Consider the following 16623-nt stretch of genomic DNA (forward strand, 5'->3'; position numbering starts at 1 on the left):
ACATAAAAAGAATTTAAGTGCATTCAGTATTTGCTATTAATGTTGCCATGGTGATTAATGTAGCATTACAGAGGATGACATATTTAAACAGTTACACTAAACAGAAAAACATTTTTAAAATCTACTGAAGATTAATTTAAACTATGTTCCATCTATTATCTTATGGATTTTTTTTGCTTTGTTTTTCATTGCATTATTTATTTTAGTCTAACTATCTCCTCCTGTAGATATAAATATCACAAAGACCAAATGAATTCTAATTAAACCATTTTTAAACAAGGTAAGTAAAAGAAAAATGATGCATCTTGATGGCTTCTGAAATATTTTAAAAATTAAAAAAATGGCTTGTCACAGATGACCCATTTCTAATATTTTGTAATCTTTTTAAAGCGTAAGAGTTACCTCACTTCATTCTAGTTTTATAAATCAAGTTAATATTAAACATTTTAAAATGTTTACCTGTAACATAATAGGTGACTTGTCTGTTAGATTCTTCTGTATCAGCATCAGTGGTACTTAAGATAGCAACCACACCACCAGGTGGATCATCTTCACTAACTGTCCCTTTGTATATCTCCGCAGTAAAGCGTGGAGGATTGTCATTCACATCTGTAACGGTAACTTCAACCACTGTCATAGAAGACCACTGAATTTTTTCACCACGATCAGATGCAACCACTGTAATTTTGTACTTATCCCGTTTCTCATGGTCAAGCGCTTTGAGGGTGGTAATCCAACCTGTTTCCATGTTTATGGCAAAAGACTCTGTGATTTCCGGTTCTTGTGATGGATCTAAGCTATATGTAACCTGCCCATTGAGTCCTGAATCCAAGTCAGTTGCTTTCACTTGGATGACTCTCGTTCCACTTGGCATGTTTTCCACAATGAATGCTTCATATGGACTGGACTCCAAAATTGGTTTATTGTCATTTGCATCTTTTATCTGAATGCTTATATCTACCGAGGAAACAACATTATAACTGTCATTTGTATAATGTGCTAGCACTGCAAACTGATACCACTTAGTTGTCTCATGATCAAGACTCTTCTCAAGTTTCAATCTTCCATTGTGTCGGTCAATAACAAAGCATTCATCCCTATTGCTTTCAGGAGTGTTCCCTTTAACTAGAGTGTATACTAATGTTTGATTATGCTCTGCATGTATAACATCAATCTCAGCTCCAATAGGAATGTCCTCGGAAACAGTATAAGAATAAAATGGCTCTGCAAATTTGGGAAGAGTCACTTCTGGTGGGAGTATTCTAATATAGATAGGAACCACTGATTGTTTTGGGGGGGATCCACCATCCCGGGCTTTAACAAAGAAAGTTAGAAACTCATTTTCTAAACCAATTAAGCTTTCTTTTGTAGTAATTACACCAGACAAAGGATCAATTTCCAAATTCTCGTTGACACTTTCAGACTCTGCTTCAATGGCATATGTAATGTCTGCATTTGTACCCTCATCAGCATCAGATGCCAAAACTTTAGTGATAAATGTTCCTCTTGGAACATTAGATCCAATATTCACTTCATACTCTGTTGCTCGGAATTGAGGGGCATTATCATTATCATCTGTAAGTATCACATTAACATTGCAAAAAGCAACTTTTCCTCCAGCATCCTTGGCCATTAAACTAATAGAAGTTACTTTTTCTGTTTGTGTTTCACGGTCAAGCTTTTCAGAGGTAAATATTTGACCTCTCTCATTAGTATAAAATCTATCTTTGGCAAAGTCATTTACAATATGATAACTGATTTGGCCGTAAGCCCCAGAATCTTCATCTGTCACTTTAACTTCAGTCACCAAGGTATGCAATGGAGCATTTTCAGCTAGTTCCACTTCGTACTCATTCTGACTGAAAACAGGGCTATGCAAATTGGCTCCAGTAACAGTTATCTGTACCTGAGCTGAACTTCTAAAGACCCCATCAGACACAGACACATTAAGATTGTAAAGACGCTTCAGGGTCTGTTTGCGTGGGTTTGAGATGGAGATGATGCCAGTTTTGCTATTAATTACAAAATTCATGTGATCATTGCCTGTCAGAATTGAATATTCCAGTTTGTTTACATCTGAACTGTCTGCATCTGAGGCTTTTACACAGGTTACAAAATGTCCATGGGGAGCCAGTTCACTAATTTTAGCCTCATAAAGCAGTTGGTTAAATAACGGTGGGTTATCATTGAGGTCAGTTATATTGACAGTTACAATAATGTCACTGCTCAATGGGGGCATTCCACCATCTACTGCCCTTACTAGTAATTTGTGTTGCTGGATATGTTCATAATCCAAAATTCTTGCTGTCAGAATGAGCCCACTGCTGCTATCTATGTGGAAATACTCGTGACTCTTGCTATTATTCTCAATCAAGTGATAGGAAATCCTTCTGTTTGTTCCAGAATCAGCATCTGTAGCACTAACTTGTACAACAGATGTTCCAATTACAGATGCCTCAGAAAGGATTGCAGTATAAGATAGCTTTGTAAATAGAGGATGATTATCATTTATATCTTCCACTATTATATCTACAAACACCTCAGCGTGAGCCCCAGTTAGAGAGTCAGTTGCTCGTATGCTCAGTTTATAGGCGGGATGGGACTCAAAATCTAGAGTGGCAACAACAATTATAACTCCAGTATTGAAGTTGATAGTAAACTGATTGAAAGGATCTCCATCTGTGATACTATAAAACACCTTAAGTCCTTCTGGGCTGTTTGCTTGTACATGGACAACAGGGCTATGCAACTGGATGTTTTCAGGTATCTCAGCGCTATAGAAAGGCTTTTCAAAAACTGGCATGGCTTTATTCATAACAGTGATTGGGACTGTAACTTCAGCAGAAAAACTTGGTTCTCCTCCATCTTTTGCCACCACTGTGACAAGATATTCCTTATTTAGTGTGTCTGGTTCAAACTGTCTCTTGAGTGTGATTTCGCCAGTGGGCCCAATATGGAAGTGTTCATGATGGTCTTTAAGGTAATAGCGTACCTCTCCATTACTCCCTATATCTTTATCTACTGCTGTAACACGTCGAATAATGTGGCCCACTTCAGTGTCTACTTTAACAGCAGCATAATATGGAAGATTGACAAAAACTGGACCGTTATCATTTACGTCTTCTATAGTGACCTTCACCACAACATGTGCAACTACTGATGGTTTATGCTCCTCTGTCACTTCTACCACTATATCAAAAGATTCTTGTTGTTCTCGATCAAATGGTATTCCTGTGGTTGAAAGTACTCCTGAAGTGTAGCTGATTTTAAATCTACTATCTGGATTTAGAATATGATAAAACAAAGGCTCATTTATTTGATTCCCCACAGCAGTAATGACAGCTATTGTTTTCGCCTCAGTGGAATTCTCTCGCACTACTGCAGAGTAGGAACTCTGTGTGAACTTGAGTTGACTTGCTTTGCTTTCCTTCACATTAATTTTTACAGATGTAGTGCTTGCAAATCTCCCATCAGATGCTCTGACTGTTAATTCATATCTGCTTCTTAACTGACTTGTATTTTGTACAGTTATAGTTCCAGTCTTGGGATCTATTGAAAATTTGTCTCCAATGTTACCTTCAGTGACAGAATAAATTAGTTGTGAAAAAGCTCTTGAATCAGCATCTGTAGCATTTACGGTGATGACTGTCACTCTTTTATATGTAGGCACCAAAAGAGATGCCTCATACAAATCTTTTGAAAACACAGGAGGACAATCATTGATATCAATTACATAAATAGTAACATTAGCTGCATATTCTGCACATAAACGTGGTGTCCCCATATCATGTACTTGTACTGAAAACTGGAAAATGTTTGTCTCTTCGTAGTCCAAACTCATTATGGTACGAATGGCACCAGTGCTAGAATCAATGGCAAAATACTTGTGCACAGATGGTTCAACAATTTGATAAACCAGCAAAGCATTTGATTCTTTATCAGCATCTGTAGCTCGAATTACTAATGGGACATTCTTGTCAGTTAGAACTACACTGTTAATTGAAGCTGATTCACTGATGAGTCCTGTGTATTCTGCCTGCATAAAAACTGGTGAGTTGTCATTCTCATCCCGAATATGCACCAAAACAGTTGTATTAGTAGACAACCCAGCCATGTTGGTTCCTTGAACAGTTATCATGTAAAAAGACAAAGTTTCAAAATCAAGTGTCTTCTTAGAGGTGATGACACCTGAGTTTGGATTGATATCAAAGGCATCACCTACATTACCATCTTTTATCTGATAAACTACAGAAGACTGACTATACGCAGTAACCATTCCAACAAAACTACCAATGCTGGCACCTTCAGTGACTTCTGTAGAATATTCCTTCAGTGTGAATTTTGGTGAGGCATTATCAGAAATTGTGACAAAGATAAGCACTGAAGTTATTTCACTCATTGGAGGATTTCCTTTATCGGTAGCTTTCACCATCACATTGTACTCTCCTTGGTTACTACAATCTAGTTCTTTTGCAATGCTAATAGTGCCCAAGATGGGATCTATAGTAAAAGAATTTCCAATATTCCCTGCAGAGAGAAAAAAAAAAAAAAAAGTTAACAATGAAAGAGACAAAGATACATGTACAAAAGTTAAGAGTCTGTGCCCAACTGGCCATAAACTAAAAGAATGCGTACATGTTGAGAAGCAAGGGAGGTATTAATGTTTCTTAATTTTGTTCCAAAACAATTTCTAGTCATCTGGAATTTTCCTATAAAGAACTGTTAGTACTAACTTTTGTTTTACTCTAAAATACTTTGCCTTAACATAACTGGAATAGTTGTCCAGGCCTAAAATAAAATGCAGAAATGTAGACTGTATTAAAATATGCCAAGTTTTCTATAACCTTAAAAAATTACTGGTGATGTTCCTTCTTTAAATCAATCTTCTTAATGAGCTCACGGTCAATCAAATCAAAGAAGCCATTAAACACAAAAAATATATTTAGGAACTCAGGTTAGTAGCATAACAGTTATATTTCAGGAATTAAAATTAATTGCCTCGTTTGTGGGAAAAAAACAGTGCTTTTAATGTGTCTCAAGTGCATCTCAATTAACTGTTAATTCAAATGTCCTTTAGAAGTAATGATTTAAATTAAAGATTCCTTAGTGAATTAGACACTATGGAATTCCTCAGTAATCGATGAACATCATTCAGAACAGCTATGAACATATGACATGCCAACTAATACACAACAGTGAACTGACTAAGCTATTTGAGGTTACTACAGGTGTCAAACAGGATATCTTACGTCACCCACGCTCTTTTTATTAGTAGTGAACTGGGTAATGAGAAAGACCACAGAACAATCAGAGGCATACAACAGAATTTCACACAGAAGTTAAAGGACCTTGATTTTGCAGATGACATCAACTTGCTATCCCATACCCACAGGATTTTACATGCAAACCAAAACAAATGATCTCCAAGGTTGAAAATCAGCACCAAGGAAACAAAAACCATGAGAATCAACACACAACAAGAAACACCAATAATGCTTTCTGAGACTGACAAAGAGGAGGTCTGATATTTCGCATATTTTGGAAGCATTTTAAGTACAACAAGTGAAACAGATGAAGAAATTAAAGCAAAATAGCAAGAGCTAGTAAAGCCTGTGCAACTCTTAAGCTGAGCTAAGAGAAACAGAAACCTTGCCTTCCAAACTAAATTTTGAATATTTAACACTATTGTAAAGTTGGCCTTACTATATGGCACTGAAACTTGGTCTTATTAAGACCTTACTATCTAAATTCCAAGTTTTCATAAACAGCTGCTTTAGACAAATCCTCAAAATCAGATGGCCAGGGAAAAAAAAATTACAAATGAAAAACTCTGGAGGAGAATGAAACAGAAAGCGATAGGCCAGGAAATTATGGAACAAAAGGGAGATGGGTAGGACTTGCATGGATGAAAGACCCAAATAACATAAGACAGGCATTGGACTGCAACCTCTAGGAGAAGAGGTGATGAGGCAGACCAAAGAACACACAACAGAAGCAGAACATGGAAATACACAACAGAAGCAGAATTGAAAGCTATCCAAATGACATGGGAATAAACTAAGACTGCAACAGGAGACTGGCAAAGACGGAATGCAGTGATGAAGGCATGGAATAGAGAGGCAACAGAGAGAGAACTAGAGCAAACATTTCCCCCCCTAAATTGCTACTAATTAATGGGCTATACTCTGTGCTTTCTGAATTTTACCAGCTGCAATTTGATATATAACAGTTGAAAACAAGTAGTTATGAATAAGCCTTTTACAAGTAAAAGAAATTGTAATGGATTTTGCAGCCTGTAAGATTTCAAAAACATGTACTGAATTAGACTAGAATTTGTGGTTCCTCAAAAGTTTAATTACAGAGCAAATATAGCAAATATTACTAAAACCATGTTCTGAACAGGGAAATATTTTATTTAAAATGTTTGAATTATGCAGATGAGTGGGCAGTTGATATTTTCTTTTCTGTTAGCTAAGGCTCTAAGCACAGTGGCGTTCTTAGAATATCCCATTACAAATCCCATCAGCCATTACAAGCATTTAAAGAATGTTCATTCCATATGCTTAGGACATCAACCATAATGCTTTAACTTCCCAGTAGTTGACAATTCTATAAAAAACTAAGCTAAGAAAGATAAAGTTTAACATTTACTCCCACAAAAATCTGGAGAGATGGGGGGAGTGGGGGAAGAGGGGAGGAAGGGATGAAAAAGAAAGAGAGAGAATGCTCAAACTCTTTTCTTGAAATACTTTGGCATCATAAAATGGAATGCACTGTTGATCTAGGTAAGTCAAGAATAGAGTTTCATGAACACTTACATATTACCTTAGGAAATGTGTAATATTTATACAAATAATATAAAACAACTGATACATTTAAAGGAATTTATCATGTTTACTCATTTTCCTCCTTAGAGCATCATAATCAAATTTATTTAAAAAATTATGAAAAAAAGCATGTATTATATTATAGTTGCAATGGTTTACATATTTGAATGAAATTTCAGCAATAGAAATCTTTTTTTTAATTATAATAATGAATCTGTACGGTTTAAAAATGCTTTAATGGTTGGGACAAATCATAAGATATAATTTTGCATTAATGATCACATAGTTTGTGTATTTGTTATACTTTTTAATAAAGTTTCAGATGCTTGATACTGACTTTTGTTTTATAACATTTTGTAAAGCTAGAAAATAATTTAACTCCATTTACAATGGTGGGGTTTTTTTATTGCTAACATAAATGCAGAGCATGTTCATTTTGCAGCATGTGTGGTCGGATAGTTCAGGTGCTTGGCAAGGGGATATGGAGCTATTCATATATAATTTACTGGTGTGACCAAAAGTCATTACCGACTGGTGGATGCTTGGTAGTCCAAATAAAATGAGTTAGTGATTTCAGTCTGGTTCCTGTGGTATTTATTCACTTCTTAAAGCTACTATCATTGCCACTTGTGGGCACCTTAGGAGAGACGCCAACAAGACAGGCATTGGAATGAAGAAGCATGAAAAGTGAACTGTCACAACCAATGATCTCTCCATGTAAGGGATGAGAAACACTGGTGAGTCAGGTATGGGATGCTGTCCATATTGTCACTACTTTGTGGATAAATGGAAGACCTCATGTTCTAATGCTAAGAAATCAAGTGTAATTAATTAACAGAATGGAAAAGTAATGTATTAAAGAGATACTATGAGGTTAAAAATAAGTAGCCAAATCCTAGATTCCATTTACTTTTCACTAATTATAATATTTATGTTCTTTTAAGGGTAACTTTTTTTCAATTTTCTCCACTAGGAGAACAAAAACAGATGAATCAGTTTCACATTTATTTCTATTTGGTTCCTAGTCATTTTCACTTTGAGGTTCTCAAGCAGTAGCCAAATGAAATAATGTTTAGGATGTAATAATATGTCCACTTGAATTTATAGTTTTTTTAAAAAAACATTATAGAAACATTTATATTGGCCTTTGATTTTATAATGGCTTATTTTTACATACTTACATTTTAAGCTAACTATGACCAAACAAAGTAAATTTTAAACTATATAGAAGACTTATGAGACTGTGGATATACCTGATTCAATAGAGTACACAATTTCTGCATTTTTCCCTTTGTCTTTGTCTAATGCTGTTACTTGGAGTACCGCTGACCCAACAGCTGCTGACTCATATACCCGTCCTTCATAGGGAGAGCTGGTGAACCACGGCGCGTGATCATTTGTGTCACTAACATTAATGACAATTCTAGCAAAGTTGCGTTTGACAGGAACATCTTGATCTCGTACCTAAAACAATGAACACATTATTAATCAGTAGCACCAAACTTTATTAATACAACTACTAATCCAACTTCTGAGAGAACTATTACGAATTTAGGCCTCGAACCTTACCATTTAAATAAATGGGACTACTCAAAGAGTGTAAAGTAAAACACATTTGTAAATTTCTCCAAGATCAGGACCTATCAAAAGCATACTAACTGTAATGTGAAAAAGGTAATCATGTTAGCTGTTGCAGAATAACAGGTATGCTTGTTTACCATCACTGTAAGTATATGTTGGTGGATGGCCTCATGATCCAATTTTTCAGATGTATAAAGAGAGCCCGTTGCAGGATCCAAACGAAATTTCTTGAGACTGATGGGATCAATGCTACTCTGCATTGTATAAATTAGTTTATTCTTCTCGTCCCTGTCAGTGGCACTGACTTGCAAAATTTCTGTCTCTGGCACTGTGTCCTCAGGTATAATGACTTCATATTTTGAGGTGGAAAACTGAGGCCTGTGGTCATTTGTGTCTATCACTTTGATGTATACCTAAAATGACACAATGGAAAAAATATTATGTTGATAAATATTGGTGAAAATACAGAAGAAAACAGGACACTCAGGAATCAGGAGAGAAAAAAATAAAAATAAAAAAGATGCACAGAATAAAGCCAGAAGTCCAGACAGTTAAAAATCTTTAAGAAGAGGTCTCTTAAATAGAAACCATTTGTGTATACTGTAAATGAAAAGAATGTTTACTTATTCTACAGTAACTGTGGTTCTTTGATATGTTATAGTCAGTGTGGATCGTGCTGTAGGTGTTCATGTGTCTTATGGGGAGAATCCCAGCAGGGAAACTGTGGCCAGATTCCACGCTCTTTGCACTGCCAGAGCAATGCAGTGCAATGCAATGGGGACAGAGTTGAGCACAGTATCTGGTTAAAGGTACCTCAAAACACTGTGCACAGAGTTAAATATCAGCAGGGCTGTGATTGTGTAAGCAAATATAGTAGCTCAGCCATTAACATTAGAAAAAATGGTTTCCTACCTTTTCGTAACTGTCATTCTTCGAGATGTGTTGCTCATGTCCATTTCATTCTAGGTGTGTGCGCATGCCTACCTGCGTGGCCGTTGGAGTTTTTGCTTTAGCGGTATCCGTAGGGTTGGCTATGGCGCCCCCTTGAGTGTCGCGCTCATGCGTCAGTATTTCAGGCACTGCCAGCCCTATGCCCTCTCAGTTCCTTCTTGCCGGAAACTCCGACAGAAGGGTAGGAGGGCGGATAATGGAATGGAAATGAGCAACACATCTCAAAGAACAACAGTTACAAAAAATTTTTCTTCTTCGGGTGCTTGCTCATGTTGATTCCATTCTAGGTGACTTACAAGCAGGGTCCACGAAGGTGGGCTTGGAGTTCATGGTCATGCAGTTTGCAGCACTGCTCTGCCAAAGCCAACGTCATCTCAAGCTTGTTGGGTAAGTGCACAAGGAGATGCAAAGGTGTGGACAAATGACCAGGTAGCGGCCCTACAGATCTCCTGGATTGGAACCTGCACCAGGAAGGCCGCTGATGATGCCTGTACCCTAGTCAAGTGTGCCATCATGATTGCCAGCGGAAGCGCTTTTGCCTTCTCATAGCAGTATCGGGTGCAGGCAGTGATCCAGGACAAAATCCTTTGAGTAGACATCGGGTGACTCTGTCTGCCACCACAACAAACAATTGTGTCGACTTATGGAACGGCTTTGTCCTTGCTATATAGAAGACCAGCGCCCTCCTGACATCCAGGGCATGCAGCCTGCGTTCCTCGTCTGACGTATGAGGCTTTGAAAAGAAGACAGTTAAGTATATGTCCTGGCCAGTATGAAACAGGGAAACTACCTTGTGCAGAAATACCAGATGCGGTCGCAGCTGGACCGTATCCTTGTAGAATACCATATAGTGTGGTTCTGAAGTAAGTGCCCTGATCTCGGTCACTCTGCAGGCTGACATTATCACAACCAGGAACAAAATCTTCCAGGAGAAAAGCAGGAGAAAGCAGGAAGCCAGAGGCTCGAAGGGAGGCCCCATGAGCCTCGACAGCATGAAGTTCAGGTCCCAGGGAGGGATGGGATCCCAGACATGCGGGTAGAGACGCTTCAGACCTTTCAAAAACTGTGCCGTCATGTCACGAGCGAAGACCGACCTGCCTTGGAATGGAGGGTGGAAAGCCAAAATAGTGGCCAGATGGACACTGATCAATGACAGGTACAAACCTTGGAGTTGAGGTGCAGAAAATAATCCAGGATCTCCTGCAGTGAGGCCTGCTCAGCCCGGATATGCCATTCTGAGCTCCAGCATGGGAACCTTTTCCACTTGGCCAGGAAAGTCGCTCTGGTGGAGGGTTTCCTGCTACCAAACAAGACCTACTGAACGCAGGCCAAGCATTCCCATTTAGCTACGCAGCAATCATGCTATCAAGTGTAGCGCCACCACGTTTAGGTGCAGAAGTGTGTCTTGGTTTCCCAGATCTGGCCAGCGGGGCAGCTAGCGAAAGGTCCAGCAGCATGCTGAACCAGTGCTGGTGAGGCCACGGGGGGGCTATTAGGATAACTTTCGCCCTGTCCTGTCTGATCTTTATGAGGACTCTATGAATCAACGGCGCTGGTGGGAGGGCGTACATCAGAGGCCCCGACCACAGGATGAGAAAGGCATCTGACAGAGCCCCTGTCCCTCCCCTATGTCGAACAAAACACATGGCACTTCCTGTTCTGCCTGGACACGAACAAGTCCACCTAGGGAGTCCCCCACCTCTGGAAGGTTGTACTAACTACCGCTGGATGGAGTGACCACTCGTGGTGAGATGAGAAGGTCCTGCTTAGGTGATCTGCTAATACGTTCCTGGTTCCGGGCAGGTGCATGGCTACCAGATGAATGGCATGTCGCACACAAAAGCCCCAAAGGCGGAGAGCTTCTTGGCAAAGGGCTAACAACCTGGCTACACCCTGCCTGTTGATGTAATACATCGTGGCAGTATTGTTCATCAGGACCTGCACTACCTTGCCCTTCAAATGGAGCAAGAAAGCCTGGCAAGCCAGGTGAACTACTCTGAGCTCCCTGACGTTGATACGGAGGGCCAGATCGTCCCTGCGTGCTGAGCTTGCCCAGGTCTGAAGCATTGGCGACCAAGGTCACTGACGGGGACAGGGCCACAAAGGGAGCTCCCTCCAACACTGACCCGGGGTCCAACCACCATTCCATGACAACCAGATGTGATCCAGCACCCCGACACCAGCCATCCTTGCAGAGGCTGGAGATAGAGCCAGGCATGGCTGACTATGTATGTACATGCAGCTATGTGGCCAACAACCGCAGGCAGGTGTGAGCCGTGGTGAGCGGGTGGTTTTTCACATGGGATATCAGGTCTGACACGGCCTGAAAACACGCTTCCAGAAGGATGGCTCTGGCCCACGTGGCGTCGAGAACTGCTCCAATGAACTCTACCCATTGCACAGGCTTTAAGGCGGATTTTTTGTCATTTATCTACAGGCTCAGGTTGCGGCAGGTGGAGAGCACCAGATCGAGGCTCCTCTGCACTTATTCTGGAGATCTGCCCTTGATGAGCCAATCGTCGAGATACGGGAAGACCTGGACCCCTTGACATCTCAGGTAAGCGGCCACGGGTGCCATACATTTTGTGAACACCCTTGGGGCTGATGAGAGGCCAAAGGGAAGCGCCATAAACTGGAAATGGTATCTGCCCACCATGAACGGAAGAAGCATCTGTGACCATGAAACATGGAAATAAGCGTCCTTCAAGTCGAGGGTGGCGTACCAGTTTCGCAGATCCAGGGATGGAATGAGGGAGGTCAAGGACCATACGAATCTTCAACCTCATGAGAGACTTGTTGAGGTGTCACAGGTCTAGAATAGGCCTGAGGCCCCCTTTTGCTTTCGGGATCAGGAAGTAGCAAGAGTAGAACCCCTTTCTCTCCTTGTTCCAAAGGACCTCCTCCACTGTCCCCAGGTGAAGTAGGTTCTCAACCTCCTGAATGAGGTGTTGCTCATGAGAAGGGTCCCTGAAGAGGGATGGGGAAGAGAGGGCGTAGGAGGGAGGGGCATCCGAGAATTGCAACATATAGCCTCAAGATACTATTTCTAGCATCCAGCGGTCCGAGGTGACCCGCGAACCAGGCTGAATGGTAGGGACGGAGACGGTTGAGGAAAGAACCAAGTGGATCCGGGGGGATGATTGGGGTGTTGCTCTCGAGCGCACCCTCAAAATGAGCGCTTCTGGCCTCCTGCATGCTTTGCTGGCCTGGGCTGCGTGGGTGAGCAGGAGGAGGAAAAGCAGTGACAACCAAAGCTCCTGTCTCTATCCTTTCTCCTTGCACACCCCTGTCAAGGCTGCCAAGGCCTTGGTGATGGGGATGGCCAGAACTGCTTCCTTGCAGACTGTGGTGTATGCATGCCCGGTGAGCAAAGGGTGGACCGAGTGTCCTTCAACCCATGCAGCCTTGCATCTGTCTGCTCTGCAAAGAGTCCAGCAAATGGGAGGTCTTGGTTTCTCCCAAGAAATGCAGACCGCAATCTAACGGTCTGAAGCTAGAAGCTTTGCCTCATGACTACCGCTGATGTGACCACCCTAGCTGCCGAGTCAGCCCGTCCTATGCCATTTGAAGAGAGCATCTTGCTGCCACGGTAACTCTCCTCCTTTTCAATCCTTTTGGAGGTGGGAGGGATGGATAATGGAGTTTGCTAGAGGGCCGTGGCAATTTTCAGGACCCCATCATGCATTAGTAGTGCAACACAGGTAGAGGCTGAGAGCACATTGAACAAGGTGTCCGCCTGCTCGGCCATCTCCTCCACCTGTAGGCCCAAGTTCTCGGCCACCCGTCGAAGCAGGGCCTGGTGTTCTCTTCGTGCAGTGGGCTGGCCCTTGAGGGTCCCGCCACCGCCTCATCTAGGGATGAGGACAATGATTTTACCACCTGGGGAGGCCCGGAGCATCATTGTTTTGGCGTGGGCACTGGCTCCTCTACCCCGACCTCCGAGCACATTTCTCGCGCTGAGCCCGGTGCCGTCAACTATTGCTCCAAGGTGGTGGCCGACGAGTGGTGCGAAAGGGGCATCGGCATCACAGGCATGCCCCATGCACTCCAATAGGGCCACTGGTCATGCTGCAAAGGCAGTGCTGTAGAAGTCGACACAGCTGCCAGTGCCCAATCACTCCGGTGATGCCTTGGCAAGGAGCTAAACTGCCCTTCCATGACAGAACAATGCCCTTCCGGTGACCATGGTGGAGCTGTCGATGCCTGCATTTGTTGGCTGACCGTCACCACTGGAGACTGGCACTTCGAATAGGAAGCCTGGTGCTGGGGCGACCAGTATCATGACAGAAATATGATCAGTGGGAGGCTGAAAGATGCTGGTAATATGGAGACCAGCACCTCCCTCTAGGCAACCTTCATCGAGAGTGCGGAGACAGCCAACGCTGTGCCAGTGATCTACGGTGAGCCCCTGAGGATCTGGGCTGTGAAGCTGGAGATCTGCAGCTCAGAGTTGGAAAGCACTACCTCGACATAGGAGATCAGCAGTGTTCAACTGCCCTTTGGGGTGTCTTGTGGCTGGATTGCTCTAGTAGGGAGCCTTTGCTGCTTCCTGCGGCACACATGGAGCCAGCAGCACTGGTAGAGGCCTCTGCTCTTTAGGCGCTGGGAGAGCCTGGGAAGGCGTCGACCCTGCCACAAGTCTGGGTCCCCTACTGCTCCCGGGAGTTGGCATTGGATCCTTTGAGGGACTATGGGCCTCGACTGGAAGCATGTCCACATGGCTCAGGTGTGGGTGGGTGGCCGGCCAGAGCTGGGTCCTTTGTCCAATACCCCATGGCTTTTCTTGCTCAGTGCCGGGAAGCCGTGTTTCTTGGTTGTCTTTCTGGGTATCGGTGCTGGGCGGAACTTGGTGCCAGGGGTGCGCTACGCACTGCGACACAGGTACTAGGGGTAGAGTCCAGTCGGGACAGCTCAGAAGCTGGTCGGAGAGCAGCCTCCATGGGGGGAGTCCTCAAATGTACATCACATTCTTTCTGGGTCCTGGGTTGAAAGTTTTTATAGATACGACACTTGTCCTTCACATTTCATTTCCCCAAGCACTTGAGGCAACTGCTGTGGGGGTCACTAACAGGCATAGGCCTGTTGCAGTCTGAGTAGGGCTTAAACCCCGGAGACCTGGGGCAAAGTCCCCAGTGGAACTCTAACTTCTAATTACACTTAACAATTAATTAACTACTATAAACAAACTATTTACACGGTCCTAAGGCTCAAAATCGGAAGAGACAAAACTGCTAGCCCTTGCTATGCAAGGAAAGGCATTCCGACTGACCACCGCGGGCGGTAAGAAGGAACTGAGAGAGTGAAGGGCCGGCGGCGCCTGATATACCGACACATGAGCACTGCACTCAAGGGGGTGCCACAGCCGACCCTACGGATACCGCTAAGGCAAAAATCACCGATGACCACACACATGGGTGTGTATACACCTAGAATAGAATCTACATGAGCAACCACTTGTAGAAGAACTGGTTTAACTGGGAAGGGGAATGTTGAGCACAATACCAGTATTATCAACTTTAACTTCCCCAGGTACTACCAAATGACACAAGCAGAAGGGACCTCAGGGTTAACACTTCACTAAGGAAGTGAAGGACAATTGTCCTTATCAAAGAGGATTCCCCTATAGTTTTAATGTTGAATATGAGCTCAAGTCTTGCTGTGGAACTGAACACATCAGCTTTAATTCCAGCCACAAAAAGTGCTGCCAACTAAACAAATGAAGGCTAGTTCCTCAAAGAGGACTTAGACACAGAGTTGCAACACCTAACGTTTAGACACACTGCCAGCTAATGGAATCCACAGCGCCAAGTTAGGTACCCAGGATCTCTATATAATGCATGGGAAGAGTTAGGGAACAAAAGCCATCAAGCTGAGTGGGGCACTGCTTAAAACCAGATAATAGGAAAGAATGAGGAGAGGGGTGTAGACTATAAACCACACACCATAGAAGGACTTCAGCGCCGCTGTACCACTTTAATGAAAACGCTCTCCACCTTTGGCATAGTTATTCCACCTACCCGAGAAGCAGTAGCTATGTTGATGGGAGAAGCTGTCTCTCCAACATAGTGCTGCCTACACCGGGGGTTAGGTCAGTATAACTACATCGCTCTGGCGTGTGGATTTTTCACACCCATGAGCAATGTAGATATACCACTGTAAGTCTATAGTGTAGATCAGATCTAAGTCTGGGTCAGAGGAAGGCACCTCCCGCTGCTCAGGATTCACAGTTGCACCCTCCTGGAGTTATGTGCTTAAGCTCCCCCATTTTTGTTTTAAAGAAACTCAAGGAGAAGACCATGCCCCCTTTTACCCAATACCCTAGTGGTCAGAGGACTCACCATCTGCCTAATGTGGAGCAAGGATTTGAATCTAGGCTTCCCTCCACCCAGGTAAGTGCCTTACCCACTGGGCTGTATAAGGTATCCCACTGCACGTGTCTCTCAAGCTCTCCTGTTGAAGATGTTCCACTGTGTATAAATAAGCATTAGAGCAGGGACATGAACTTGGGTCTCCCAACAAATGCTGTAACCACTGAGCTATTGAGTCAGTCAGACTCACTCATTCTGTCTCTGGCTCAAACATCAGTCAAGTCACAATCAAGCCCAAAAACTTAAGACTCACATTTTATGTTTGACCTAGTTGTGAAGTTGAAAAACTAAATTTTAAGTTTCAGGATGAACTTTTCAATCATTAAGGTTATTATTTTGTCTCTACCTACTTCCATGATGGCAGTGTACAGTGTCTCTGGATGTGTAAAAAAATAAAAATAAAATAAAAATGTATATGGATCAAATTTTCAAAGCTATTTCAAATCAGTCTCTACCTGGCACTGACAATTTTCACAAACATGTTTTTCACATAATATTTTCAGATCCTCATTTTTACACAAACAAAAATTGGATGCAAAAAATTTATAGGTGTAATTTTAGAGGCCACTCCAGAAAGCATAGGCTTCTGGGTAAGCACAATACAAACCACAATCTGTATGATACCATCTTAACATGAAATCCATAATACAATAAAAATATCTATATAGAGCAGAAAGTAGAGTATAGATTACATTCAAAAGAAAATATTATAAAATTGCTTTGAATACAATAAGGCAGTAGCTTGGAGGGAGAAGATGCAGATCGCAGAAGCATACCATAGAAATGCTTGATGCTAACAGATCAGAATGGGATCTCGGAAATAAAGCAATCTCAAACCACAGAAAAGCAACAGAGGGTCCTGTGGCACCTTTAAGACTAACAGATTAACAGATGCT

The 16623-nt window shown here is 42.3% G+C and overlaps 1 protein-coding gene across 5 annotated transcripts in view; it reads right to left on the reverse strand.

Annotated features, from left to right (window-relative positions):
* Positions 1–16623, reverse strand: part of FAT1 (FAT atypical cadherin 1) — a 166145-nt gene that overhangs the window by 35506 nt on the left and 114016 nt on the right. For all 5 annotated transcript variants that reach the window (XM_034771806.1, XM_034771809.1, XM_034771808.1 and 2 more), the window contains exons 8-10: positions 8546–8821; positions 8081–8291; positions 460–4527 (exon numbers count right to left, since the gene is read on the reverse strand). In XM_034771806.1, coding sequence (XP_034627697.1) covers positions 460–4527; positions 8081–8291; positions 8546–8821 — 4555 coding nt within the window. The remainder of the gene's footprint in view (positions 1–459; positions 4528–8080; positions 8292–8545; positions 8822–16623) is intronic.

This window comes from Trachemys scripta, chromosome 5, assembly GCF_013100865.1.
Source record: "Trachemys scripta elegans isolate TJP31775 chromosome 5, CAS_Tse_1.0, whole genome shotgun sequence".
Lineage (NCBI taxonomy): Eukaryota > Metazoa > Chordata > Testudines > Emydidae > Trachemys > Trachemys scripta.